The 13,307-nt window shown below is 42.7% G+C and overlaps 1 protein-coding gene across 1 annotated transcript; it reads left to right on the top strand.

The window, feature by feature from the left end:
- Nucleotides 1–362: 362 nt before the first annotated feature.
- On the top strand, nucleotides 363–6,185 carry dmap1 (DNA methyltransferase 1 associated protein 1). The gene is made up of 10 exons (XM_088313018.1): nucleotides 363–821; nucleotides 1,008–1,099; nucleotides 1,320–1,515; nucleotides 1,614–1,772; nucleotides 1,877–2,044; nucleotides 2,290–2,475; nucleotides 2,828–2,899; nucleotides 4,157–4,229; nucleotides 4,711–5,051; nucleotides 5,687–6,185. The coding sequence occupies exons 1-10, from the start codon at nucleotides 726–728 to the stop codon at nucleotides 5,744–5,746; spliced, it is 1,443 nt and encodes a 480-aa protein (XP_088169144.1). The 5' UTR covers nucleotides 363–725; the 3' UTR covers nucleotides 5,747–6,185.
- Nucleotides 6,186–13,307: the final 7,122 nt, after the last annotated feature.

Below are 13,307 nucleotides of genomic sequence, written 5' to 3'. Positions count from 1 at the left end.
ATGCAGGGCGAATTCTGTGATTCTACATTACTTTTACGATTCCAAATGTCACGTTAAAGTAAAGTACACGTAAAAAATAATTCGCCCATTGTTCCCTAAACATATTTGACGGAACTGTGGTGGTTGTGCTTCCAGGTTATGAACAGCAGAGGGCGGAACGGCTTCACTAATGTGTTTTATTTTCATTGAGTATATGAACTCACAAGGAAAATTGGTTGTATATAAATCACACATTCTTTCATTTTCTGTATCGTATAATCCATTAAAAGTTGAATCACAGGGATCCAGACGCCACCATTTTGTAGGCAGTATAAAACTACCGTGGTGCAAAGCTAATCATTTCAGTCCTGTTGGTGGCGCCATTTTGTATTTTGACAACCAATTTACGTACAATTTAAAACACGAAGAAGACGTAAGCGAAGGAGTCAGAAATGCTAGTAGTTCATTAGCTAAGCGGAACAATAGCAGGGCATATTGAACCACATAAAAGCAATTGTTACACTAAGCCTTCAGTTTAACTCCGTCTAAAAAAATACTTAACCAGATAAACTTTGAGTATATCATGGTCCGGTGGGATTCTGTTTAAATATACCGCAGAATGACAGCGTGAGCCTTAGCCTGTGAGCAACAACGCGTTCTGTCGACGTCAATGAATAAGCGCTAGAACATGAGGACGCCGTGTTTACGAGTTGTGTGAAGCGTCAGTTTCGAGCATTTATAGCATCATGACTACCGGTGCTGATGTGAGGGACATTCTAGAGTTGACGGGCGGGGATAACGATGGCCCGATCAGCAAGAAAGACCTCATCAATTCTGACAAGGTGAGAGTTAAACAATACTTTCCTATTCATTGCGATCGGTGATGTTGGAATCTAAATAAGTCATTTGTGGGAACAAACCGTCTTCCCTTAAGAAGAGTCCATATGAATCATGATTGATTATGCAGTATTATTTGAAACGTGTGCTTGGTTGCTTATCAATTCTCCAATCGTATTTATCCATCCCAGAAAAAGTCCAAGAAGACAACTGAAACATTGACCTTCAAGAGGCCAGAGGGAATGCACAGAGAGGTCTATGCACTGTTGTATTCTGATAAAAAGTATGTATATTTCATATAATGGTGTCACTTTGAATGTGTGTACTGGTTAAGATTGATTTAAGATTCAGTGAATGCTTCATCCAATATGAGTTCCATGTATTTGATTCAAAATGACTTGGTCGTACTGTATCTGATTAATTACTTTAGGTTGTTTTTCTCCTATCATAATATCCTAACATTCTCTTATAACTGTAAATGTCTCCATTGTGTTCCGCCACAGGGATGCGCCTCCACTGTTTCCCAGTGACACCACCCAGGGCTACAGGACAGTCAAAGCCAAACTGGGTTGTAAAAAGGTTCGTCCTTGGAAGTGGATGTCCTTCAGTAATCCAGCTCGAAGAGATGGTGCCATATTCCACCACTGGCGACGAGTGGCAGAGGAGGGCAAAGATTACCCTTTTGCCCGCTTCAACAAGGTGGGAAATGGGAACACACTGCGCTCTTGAGCCAGAAAAACATAAATGTTTCCCCTATTATGAAGTACATTTTGTTCTTCGTCCTGGTTCCCTGACAGACAGTGCAGGTACCTGTGTACTCGGAGCAGGAATACCAGCTGCATCTCCATGACGACAGCTGGACTAAAGCAGAGACGGACCACCTATTTGACCTCTGCAAACGCTTTGACCTGCGCTTTATAGTAGTGCATGACCGCTATGATCACCAGCAGTACAGAGTAATCAATCCTCCCTCCACAGCAGTATTGTTCATTAAATATTACAGAATTAGAGCAAAATTATTTAGTTTTCCGTAATATATCTTCTTTGTTGATAATTTCAGAAACGCTCTGTAGAAGATCTCAAAGAGCGCTACTATGGTATTTGTGGGAAGCTAACCAAGGTCCGTGCGCCTTCAGGGACGGACCCCAAAATCTACATCTTTGATGCTGGCCATGAAAGGCGACGTAAAGAGCAACTGGACAAGCTCTTTAATCGTACACCTGAGCAAGTGAGACACCTTGCTTTTTCTTACTAGGAACTGCCACATCATATGCTATTCCCAATGGGGAAAACACCAGCAGCAGCATGTTCATGTAAAATTATCTGCTCAAATAGTTTTCAAGTTTTAATTCTAAAGAGTAAACTAGAGGGTTGTCAGCAATATCATTAAGTCACCATTTTTTCCGATGTGAATTTCTTTTAAATTTGCAGCTCTGCTCATGTTAACTTGTACTTCTGTATTTTTGCCAACAGGTGGCAGAAGAGGAATATCTGATCCAGGAGTTGAGAAAGATTGAAACAAGGAAGAAGGAGCGGGAGAGGAACGCTCAGGATCTACAGAAGCTCATAAAAGCTGCAGACACGACCACAGAGTTGAGACGTGCAGAAAAGAGAGTTTCCAAAAAGAAACTTCCACAAAAAAGAGAAACAGAAAAACCGGTAGGCACTCGTGCACCAACATCATCTTAGATGTGGGTCTCATGATTTTAACAACAAATCTGATTAATTAACGATGCATAGTATGTATGTATACATTTTTGTTGTTATTATTATTATTATTATTATTACTACTATATATTATCAGCTAGGCAACATCTACAACGATGTTGAATCAAAACCTTTCTGACAGTGTCAATAAAACTGAGCGCTATTAGCTGGTTGCTGTTACACTTCCTGATACAAAACTTTCATTTGAATTTGCGGGTTTACTTAATGACCGGTGACTTTATTATCTAGCGTATATAGTTTGTCAGGCCAGCTGAACCCATTTATAATTGTTCTTTTCATCCAGACTGTTCCAGAGACAGCAGGCATCAAATTCCCAGATTTTAAATCTTCTGGAGTTACGCTGCGCAGCCAGAGGGTGAGTACTACTGCTCGCTCCAACACCTGTTGTTTGCCACTTGCGACATATTGCCGGCATCAGGAAGAATCCTCGCAGTTAAGATCTCAAATCACTTTTCAGGAAACAAAAAACAGGGCTTATTTCTCATCAAAGAGACCAATGCGCCGTGGAGAGACCGACCAGTTGTATAGATTTGTATAAAAATATGACTTGATTACATTTGGACAGATTATAAATATATTCAAACCTAAAACAGAGAAATAACTTTAACTGTCTCATTGCTTTTGATAAAGACTGTGTCGAAAACAAGTTCTGCGTTCTGCTTTGTAGACATAAAAAAATTGGAATTTATACTAACGCTTGGACGTCTGAATGCGCAAGCCTATGTGTTCAGTGGATGTGAGGATTGTCGCCATAACCAGTTCAAGGCTCGATGCTAACTTTTGCATTAGTAGCACCAGCATACGATTACGTCGCACCTTTTTTTGAGGAGGTACAACGTGACCATATTTGCTGATGTTAAGTTGTCAAACCGTTGTTTCATATAACAAAAAGATTGACAATGATGCACGATAATATTTACAAAATATTTTACTGTAACAAGAAGTCTGTCTGCAATAGCCCGTAGCTGACAAAACAAGTGTGATGACTTATTTGTAAATGTTCAATTCAATAATCCAGTTTTCAAGATATGGAAAGGCCCTCCCTTGTCCGTCCGCAAAGAGGCAGAGTTGTTGTCTCCATTGAACAGGAACAAGTCATCTCGCTTTTTTAATTTCAATGTTCTTATATTTTGATTTATTTATTTATTCATTTTTTTACGAGCCAGGGGTTGCTAGGCAGGTTTTTGGTATTTCATTTATCTTAACGTGGAACCAGTTCATTGAAATCTTCGCGTGAACATGACACTCCAGCCAGAATCTTTCACTTCTGCTCACTATCCCTCATTAACGCCATGATAGCTAATTCTGCTGATGACACATCAGTACCCGTGCTTGTAGAGCCAGCAATGGTGGAGCCTTATTCATCTTCAAGACTGATGAGGAACTGCCGCTCTCGATGCGGCGTGCACGAGCACAACTACAGACCGGAGTTTGCCTCCTCCTAATCAGTCAGACAGAGTTCAGTGAATGAAAACATTTGGATGTGGCCCGTTGAAGTGCATTTGATCGGAATTAAAAAGCCTGATTTGTTTCTCATCATCTCCCGTGCCTACCTTAAATCATATCTGTGAGTGTGCGTCTCTCACACTCCGTATCTTTTGTGTGATTCCAGATGAAACTGCCAGGCTCGGTGGGTCAGAAAAAGATCAAGGCAATTGAGCAGATTCTGGTGGATCAAGGAGTGGGTGAGTGAGAAGCTGCTTTACTGGTCCCATCGCAAAAGACACACTGGACATGGAATTTAAAAGTTTGCCTTTTATTGGGAATGAATACATACTCAGTAGGAACTGAACTGGAACTTATTAAACTTTGTAGACTCATGGTCTACTGAGCGTTTACATGATCAAATCTTGCAATATTTGGTGCATTTTTTGAGTCAATTATGTCCTTAAATTGGTTAAGTAAAATGTATTTCTTCGGTTTAAAAAAAATTACCACAGTAGTTAGGTTAGTTGAGTCAGTGTAAATATTAGTAAAATAAAGCATTTTACATATTTGTTTGAATTGCGTTAAATGGTAGTTGAGCATAATTAAATAAGAATGATAACATGAGAATTCTATCATTAAAATAAAATATTTTACACACGCAACTCATCTATTTCTTTTTTAATCGATGAATTTTATAGCTGATCTTTAAATCAAATGTTTTTTGTTCATGTGCCGCAGATCTCAACCCAATGCCGACGGAAGAAATTGTGCAGATGTTCAACGAGCTGCGAAGCGACCTGGTGCTCCTCTACGAGCTGAAGCAGGCACACAGCAATTGTGAGTACGAACAACAGATGCTGCGTCACCGCTACGAAGCCCTGCTGAAGGTTGGAAGCGGAGGTGCATGCGGGATCGCGGCGACGTCTGCACCGCAAGGTGTCGAACCCGGTGGCACCAACACCATGACTGCGTGCACTCCGGTTGGGGAAGCCCAGACCTGGCCCGGCACTGATGACATCAAGGTTGAAGCCAAGGAGCAGATCATCGACGTGGTGGGAGCTCCACTGACCCCCAATTCGGTGAGTTCGCAATTGGTCAGCAGACTTTGACATCTGGTCTTTGATAATCGGGTACGGAGGAGTAGTCGTACTTTTTATATTGTGTACATGCTTATGTATTCTCTGCACTAGGCATTTATAGTCAGTCAAACTCAATGACGTAATCCATATATATTTAAAATATAGTTAATTCAAGAAATTTATAATGGATTTTCTTTTTCTTTTTTTACTGAAAATCGATTCAACAATATGGGCCATCTTGCAAAGGTGCAACACTAACTGTAGCGCAAGGCCAACAGGGACAAATGGTGGGGAGAAAAAATATAGTTTGTATACATATATGTATATATATGGGGAGAAAAAATATAGTTTGTGTGTGTATATATATATATATATATATATATATATATATATATATATATATATATATATATATATATATATATATATATATATATATAATTATTCAGCAAAAAAAAACACATGAAAAATGTAATTTAGCCAATCAGAAGCCTGCACAGAAAGTACCTTGTGGAAAAGGCACAATAAGCGCAATGGTGAAGCAAAGAAAATGGATTCATTCATGTGGGCAGAGAGTGAAGTGGAGTCACTCCTGAGTTGGCCTTGATGAGATTGCAACATTTATCACATTCCAGCGCAAGCGGAGAGAATCAGCATCCAGCTCGTCATCAGTGAAGAAGGTGAAGAAGCCCTGATGTCGACTGCTTCAAGGTGGGGATGAGAACAAGGGATCACCTTAAGAAAACGTGACGGCTGAACATGCGAGACACGGCAGGATGCCACACACACACTTACAGAGTTCCAAACGCAACTTCTCAGCAACTAATGGCATCGGCCTGACCCATCCGAGCTCAGTCTGCTCACCATCATTGGGACAAAGACGACGACTGAGTGACATTTCATTTCATTCCATTACTGCTCTTCTCGCTGCTTTCGCCAGGTTCAGCCTTAGATGAAGCTAGATCAACTGTAAATTGCCAGGCTGAGCTAATCGGGACATGGGGAAGAAGATGGGGAGGACTTAGTAATTGAAATGAATTGGAATGAAAGCGACGACTCTGGAGTGGGAAGACCAACATCCATGAGGCTGCTGTGACACGCTTGTTTTTGTGTCTTAATATTGTCGACTGGAGATGCGTTGTATGCGCTTGTCGTGTTGACGAGCTCTGCTCCCGTCACCGTTGACTCATTTTGTTGTTTGTTCTAACGTGACATTGATGATGCTCTAGTTAATGTTTCAATAAATCTCATAGTGTCGTTTCACTTACTTTGCCCGTGCGTCTTTAATCTGTGCACTTTACATTTCACATGTCAGGCACCTTTCACGTGTTAGACACGTTCATGTTTGGAAAATTGCTTTTTTGAAGACACGTTTTCCAGGGAGAATGTCGACTCATGACTTCCTAGCTTTATGTGTCATTTACATTAAGTAGCAACTAAAGACTTCATTACTTTGATAATTAAGCAGCGATCAGTGCGCTGGCACAGTCATAGCAATGTAATTAGTTTCCCTCCTGATAATTCTGCTAATTGCGTGTCATTGGTGTCGTTTAACCTATGTTGACATCATTTCTATGCAAATTGGGAACATGTTGGCCCAAAAGAGGGGATCAATGGCAATCTTTAATTACAGACACACAAATAGTGTAAACAGGCTGTCAACAAGAGGGGCCCGTCTTTGAGCTTTTTTAAAAAAAAAAAGTCAATCATACTGTAACTCAACAAGGAAAATCCTTTTGATATTAAGTACCTAGTTTGTGCCATACTATCTATACACTGTCTATAAATATTATGTACATTAATATTCTGCATTTAAAATGACAGAATCAAAAAACTGCTACCTTTAATTATATAGTACAACATTTTGGTTACTGGCCTTGCCATTTACGAACGGAAATTTTTCCAGATTCTCTGATACTTTTGATGATATTACCGAAGGTTGATGATTAAGTCCCTAAATTCCGTTGGAATTGTACATTGTGAAATGTTCTTAAACTATTTGCTCATGCCCCATCCTTGCTTTTGTGAACTTTTGCGCCTTTTCTACCGAATCATGACACTCACCTGTTTTCAATTAATCTGTTCACCTGTGCAGTCTTTCAAACCAGTGTTTTGTTTTGTTTTTGGGGCGGGGGGCACATTACTCAACTTTCACAGTCTTTTGTTGATGTTGCAGCTTTTGTGGAACATGTTGCGGGCATCAATTCATAATCTGAGAATGCAAAAAAAAAAAAAAAAGGACAATATTCATAATTTTCAGCATTAAATATTAAATTTAATGTCATCTCAGGGAGCGGGCAGGTTGAAAAGGTTTGGCAAAAAAAAAAAAAAAATTATTTACATTTTGCACCATGTCACCAATTCAATGGAATTAGGATATGACAATACCACCAGTGTCTAATCTAAACATTCCAAGTGCAAAGTAGTTTAATTGCATTTCCGTCTTTAATCGGCGCTCTTAGGGTTACAAACTCTGGTCTATGTGTCGTTTGAGTTAGAGGCAAAGAACGAAAAGGGAGAAGGCAAGTAAACATGGGTAAAATTGATTCTCTGTGTCTATATTTCATGTTGAAAATTGGCTCATAAATCCAGTGGTTTGATCTATGGTGCCCGTCGTTGCTTGAAAAAACCTCCGTAAATGTGTAATTTCTCCCTTGACAGAACACAGCCAAGAGGCTATCTTTCTTTGCACCCCCCCTTTCCCTTACACGCTCCCCCTTAACCCCCCTCTGGCTCCATAGCGTTGGCCCAAGGCTGGATTAATGCTTCTCTCTTTCTGATATCGTCTCTTCATCACTGCTCATCCATTCATCAAAAGCGCTCGCCCTCTTATCTCTCAGCATCTAAACCTTTCTCAAGTTATATGGCAGTGGCAGTGGGCGTCCCGTGTAAGTTGGGCTTGGAGAAGGTGGAGATTATTAATAAATACTAGGGTCTAAATTGAAAATGGGTGTGCAAGGGCTATTGCTGCACCAGTCGCGTGTGAATGATAAAGATTCAGCTCCGTGCAGGCTTTTCTGTGTATGTTCTGCAACGCTGATGTGAGAAACATGAGTGTGGAGTGTGTTATATGCTGCTGATGGGATCTCTTTATCAAGGCCCGGCTGACGCTTTAATCACGGCCTAAGAGGTGTGCGGGCTGTTTATCATAATTGGACTGTATCCAGGCTAATCGTGGGCATACGTCAGTGTCGGGCGGGAGGGGTCGCTCGGCCGCACCAATAGGCTGTCGCTGGTGCAAGTGATTGAACACGCAGTTAAGAGAGAGGCTGTGGTACCGAGGGGCTTAATGTAGGAAGAGGCAGCAGGTCATTGCAGAGGTGATGGAAGCCTCTCCAAATGCATCACGCCTTGTGGTAATCATTGATGTGACAATGATTAGATTGTCGATGCTTCCTTTCCGAGGTGCGCCACTTTATTCCTATCATGTCACATACGATCATTGATTGCAACAAAAGGGGGGGGTGAGGTTGTGGGGTGGAGGTGGTGGTGGTGGTGGTGGTGGGGTGGGGGGGGGTCTTGTGTCGTGTCTGCATGAGCGCTTCACCATGCGCCCCAAACAGATTGTCACCTCCATGCCCGCCTCTCATCTTCATGTCGCCCACTTTGATTTTCACCTCCTGCGGGTTTGAGGTCACCTTGAGGGAGAAAACTTTTAATCATCACATCAAATTCACCCATGACCTCTGTGGGATGCAGAGCTCTAACAAAATGGGGTGGGGGGTGGTTGAAAATCACAAGTGCCCCCAGGGCTGGATGGTGGAAGTCATTTCCACTGGATTATTTTGCTTTTAGCGGAAGTTCTGCCGGCCAATGACTAGTACTAAGCAGTGCTTACAGCAAAGCATTAACCCCACTGTCCCCCCTTCCCATTAAAGCTTTGGGGAGGGGGGGGGGGGGGGTAGAGCGGAGCGGAGTGCACGGAAGACAGACTGGACTAAATCTAGACTTGCTATTTCCCAAGTCTATGCTGCCGTTGGCCTCAGGTCACTCGTCGTCCTTCACACGTACTCGGTTGGTCTCATTTTGGCCATTATATAAAAAGTAGAAAGGTATGGAAGATTTCTTTTTGCATGAAAGTCTTCTGTTAAATCAATTGTCACTCCCACACAGCATTAACAAATGATGTAAAAAGTTGACTTGGCTTGAGAGGCGGGGTACGCCTTGGACTGGTCAACAGCCAATCACAGGGAAAATGGAGATATTTACACCTGAGGACAGTTTACAATCTTCAATTAACCTAGCTTGCATGTTGTGCAAGAAAATCGGGACATTGAATGACCCTCGTATATTAAAGGGATGTGAGTATTAATTTGACCTGTGACAAAATGGCAAACTCTAACTTGTTATATTACACAAGGCACCTTGTTGACATATTTGATGATTGCATGTACTCGCGATGAAGTCAGCAATCCCGTCAGGGTTAAGAGAAAGCATCATGCCCAGGTCAGCCTTGTGATTGCACGCTGCCCATAAACTTGGTGAAAACACTTGAGGTCAAACGACGGCAGACTTGATTTGATTTGTGAGCGAGAAGCCCGCGTGTCAAATGTGACGGACCTCGTCCAAGCAGTGCAGCCGATGTCTTCCGTCTCTTTACCTGCTCAAACGCAATCTAAGCAAAGAGAAAGAAAGGAGAAAAAAAAATCCAATTTGCCATGTGGATCCACAGCTGTCACAGCAGGAGAATTCAAGATTAGCCATAACTCACTGAGGTGCTGCGCAGGTCAGGAAGCGGCTGAGCTGGCAACATCACTCTGGGGTGCAATAACAAAGAATTTTAACCTCTGACTCCAACAAAACATGCTCAACATTGTTGTGCGCAACACCTTGCGCCCAAAAAGGAAGACATGGCAGAATGTCACTATAAATGCTTCATATTTTTATTTATTTATTTATTTTTTAACACCCTGCTGGTTCTGGAGCTGCCACTGCTGTGATACTCCATATGGGGGGGGCTTGGGATTGGGAGGGGGTTCCTGTGGCTGCCCTGCCAGCGTTGCCGTGTCATCATGCTCACGGGCCGACTGCCTGCCTGCCTGCCCGCCTGGTTGGCCCGCCACCGCCAGAACCTCAATTACCTGACTGACGTTTCATTAGCGTCTGCAGCTGATCCCGCGGCTGAGAGGCAGCGGGGCGCAGGGGAGCATGCAGCACAAAGGCGGTGGAGAGGTGTTTGCAGGCTTCCATGCGTTCTATTCCCGTGCGCTGTCACTGTCATGGCTCAGAGTACAGCCGAACGCACGGCCAGCCCATTATACTCCAGTCATTTACACATGCTTGTATTCATGCCGTATGTGTGTGTACTAAAGTGGAGCTGGCAAGGCCGTCATCCAGTCCGTCTGACCTGGATTTTTTAGGGCAAATTGGAAATAGGAATGGGCCACTTCATTAGGTACACCTGTAGAATCTAATGAGATCCAAATATCAAAACTTGCTGAAAGCATCAGTTTTATAATCACTTGTCCTCATTTGGGTGAGTTGAAGCCTCTACGCGCTGTTGCAGGCGCACAATGTGCCAGATGTAAAGTAAAAAAAAACAAAACAAACTCACATTTGGATTAGATAATTTAAAGATTTAGTATTGAATGAAACAAGCATTCCTGTTTCTGGCTCAGTATGTGGGAGGACGTCACACAAGAAGAGGGAGAACATGCAAAGTATCTCCATACAGGAAGGGCCTGAGGCAAGATTTGAACCCAAGTAGAGGTTTCAAATCCTGGCCCAGAAAGAAAAAAAACCAAAAAACACAAAAATAGAATTACAAGATGGTCAAATTCAAAATAGCCCGACATCTGGACTTTTCTTGTTTGTTGAAAACATTTCGACCACCATTCATTCATTCAAAAGGCGCTTTCAGGTGTTCACTTTTGCAATTGGAGTCGTCTTATTTTTGTTTCAGGTGGTCTTGTCCCCTTATGGGGGTCACAGTAGACTCGTTTTTCTTATTGCTGCTTGCAGGCGCAGCTGCAGGTGACCGACCATTCTGCACAGCAAACGTTTTTTCAACTGTTTCGTAGTAAAGTATCCTAAACTTGTGTTGTCAACACACACAAGGAGCCAACTCAACAATACAAAACGTAACTTTTGGCAAAGGCAGTTTTATTTTGGGGCAATTAGCATGATGGCCTCACAGTGCAGAGGTTGTGAGTACGAATCCGGAGTTTGCATGTTCTCCCCATGCCAGCGTGGGTTTCCTCCGGGTACTCCGGTTTCCTTCCACATTCCAAAAACATGCATGGCAGGTTGATTGGACACTCTAAATTGCCCCTAGGTGTGAGTGTGAGCAAGAATGGTTGTCCGTCTGCGATTGGCAGGCAACCAGTTCAGGGTGTACCCCGCCTATACTGCCCGAAGATAGCTGGGATTCGCTTCAGCACCCCCCGCGTCCCTTGTGAGGACAAGCGGTACAGGTAATGGATGAAAGGAGGAAAGGCAGTCAACATTTTTGTACAGATTTTCTCAAACATTTGGTTTCTATTTGGCACCCATGACTCAGAACTCAAAGAAATTGGAATTATCATGTGTAACACAAAAAACAAAGCCACAACATTATTTATTTGTATTTTTTTAGCTCAAGATGAGCTTTACTTTAGGATAGACAAAATTAGACCCTAGATCGCCGAGAGCTTCAGCAGTGAGCAACAAGAGGCAAGTCACTAAACCAAAAACAACATCCCCTCATGCTACATGCGTTAAACTGATTTTTTTCTTCATTTTTGTTAACAGTGGAAGTTAATATCGTTTTTTATTCTTCTGCTTGGGATTTTGATGGATTGGGGCCGATGTACCAAATGGCAACACTTGCTGCCATGCGAGATGCCAAAAATGTACACGACTGATTTGCTTGTAGCCTCTCCACTTGTGGGCTTAGTTGGAGTCAAGTGGAATTTCTCTCGGCAGAGATGATCCAGGGTGAACGGAGCAGGCTTAGTGAGACTTCCAGCTCGAGCCTCTCCATGGAGGCCACGCTTGCCTGAGTCTCTGCCGCCCATTTGTCATGCTCGCCCAGTAGGATCCCCGCAGAGATTAGGGCACAGCACCGTCGACACCAGTATAGAATAATAGCAATAAACACAGACAAGCTTGTGTCGCGCCTTGTCGGGCTCGTTGACGCTTTGTAACGGATGGCCAAAGTTTGCTGTGCACTACATCTTCTTCCAGAACGCTTGAAACGCGAATGTCCCACCGTTCTCGTGTCAGCAAACACAACAGGTGAAGGAAAACCTACGACGACCAGAATTGTGCTATCAAAATGGACACAAGTGCTTCAACCCGCATTGACCCAAACTAATAAATCATGACCTGATGCCGAACATAAAATGCAAAGGCTTGCCTCGAATTGGAATTATTCGCCACAAAGACCATTAGTCCAATCCAGAGTGCCTCTTCATTTCCATATTTTTGAATATTCTACTTAATTATGCAAAGAGAATAGTGAGGTAGATGAAGTTCTTAAAAAAAAGAAAAAAAAAAGCCCATAAAGTGCTTATTAAGAGCTGAGGGGATTAATGACAGTTAATATGAGGTCAATCAAACATTTAATGCAAAGGCCTTCCTGCAGGCAAACAGTATTTAAATGAGTCAATTAGTCGTTCATTATCTCCTCGCCTGTAAGTGGACTCAGACCTGCTTCAATGTTATCACAGAATAAGTCCCGCCGAAAAAGGAACTAATGAAATATTTCAAAGTTAACATGGAAAATGTGTAAATATTGATTGCCTCGGGGCTGGCTACATGTTGTTGGCAAATTAGGGAATAATATGCCATATTCCCGGGAGATTATCCCATAAATCATAATTATTGAGTTAGTGCAATCCCTTCCTCCCAATTAGTGCTGTTGTTGAGACGGAATGATGGGGGGTGTGGGGGCGGGGGAGGGGGGCTGGAGTTGTCCATCATGATGTCGTATATCAAAGCGGACATGCGCCGGTACATATCTCGGCCCCCAAGTTGTTTTCGTATTAACGCAGCACCCAAGTTTATACTATCTGCATGGGAAACAAACATATTGGCCACAAAGTCTCTTGAGTTTCAAACTATGCAGATATGTCATTGTCAGGACCCCCACCACCCACCCTCCATTCTCCTTCTTTTTGCTTCCTCCCCTCTTTCGCAACCCTCCCTCCACGTGTGCGTCTCCGCTCTTGTCATTTGCACCAGCACACAATTACTGCGTGTGATTGCTATCAGGCGGGACGGTCGGGGAGCCTCCTAAATTAAGGCCTAAATAGGATTTCCTCCATGGCGAAGGCC

Source organism: Idiotropiscis lumnitzeri, chromosome 13 (assembly GCF_059441095.1).
Source record: "Idiotropiscis lumnitzeri isolate Australia: NSW breed Sydney's pygmy pipehorse chromosome 13, RoL_Ilum_1.0, whole genome shotgun sequence".
In the NCBI taxonomy this organism is placed as follows: Eukaryota; Metazoa; Chordata; class Actinopteri; order Syngnathiformes; family Syngnathidae; genus Idiotropiscis; species Idiotropiscis lumnitzeri.
This window is presented reverse-complemented; position numbering and strand designations above follow the sequence as displayed.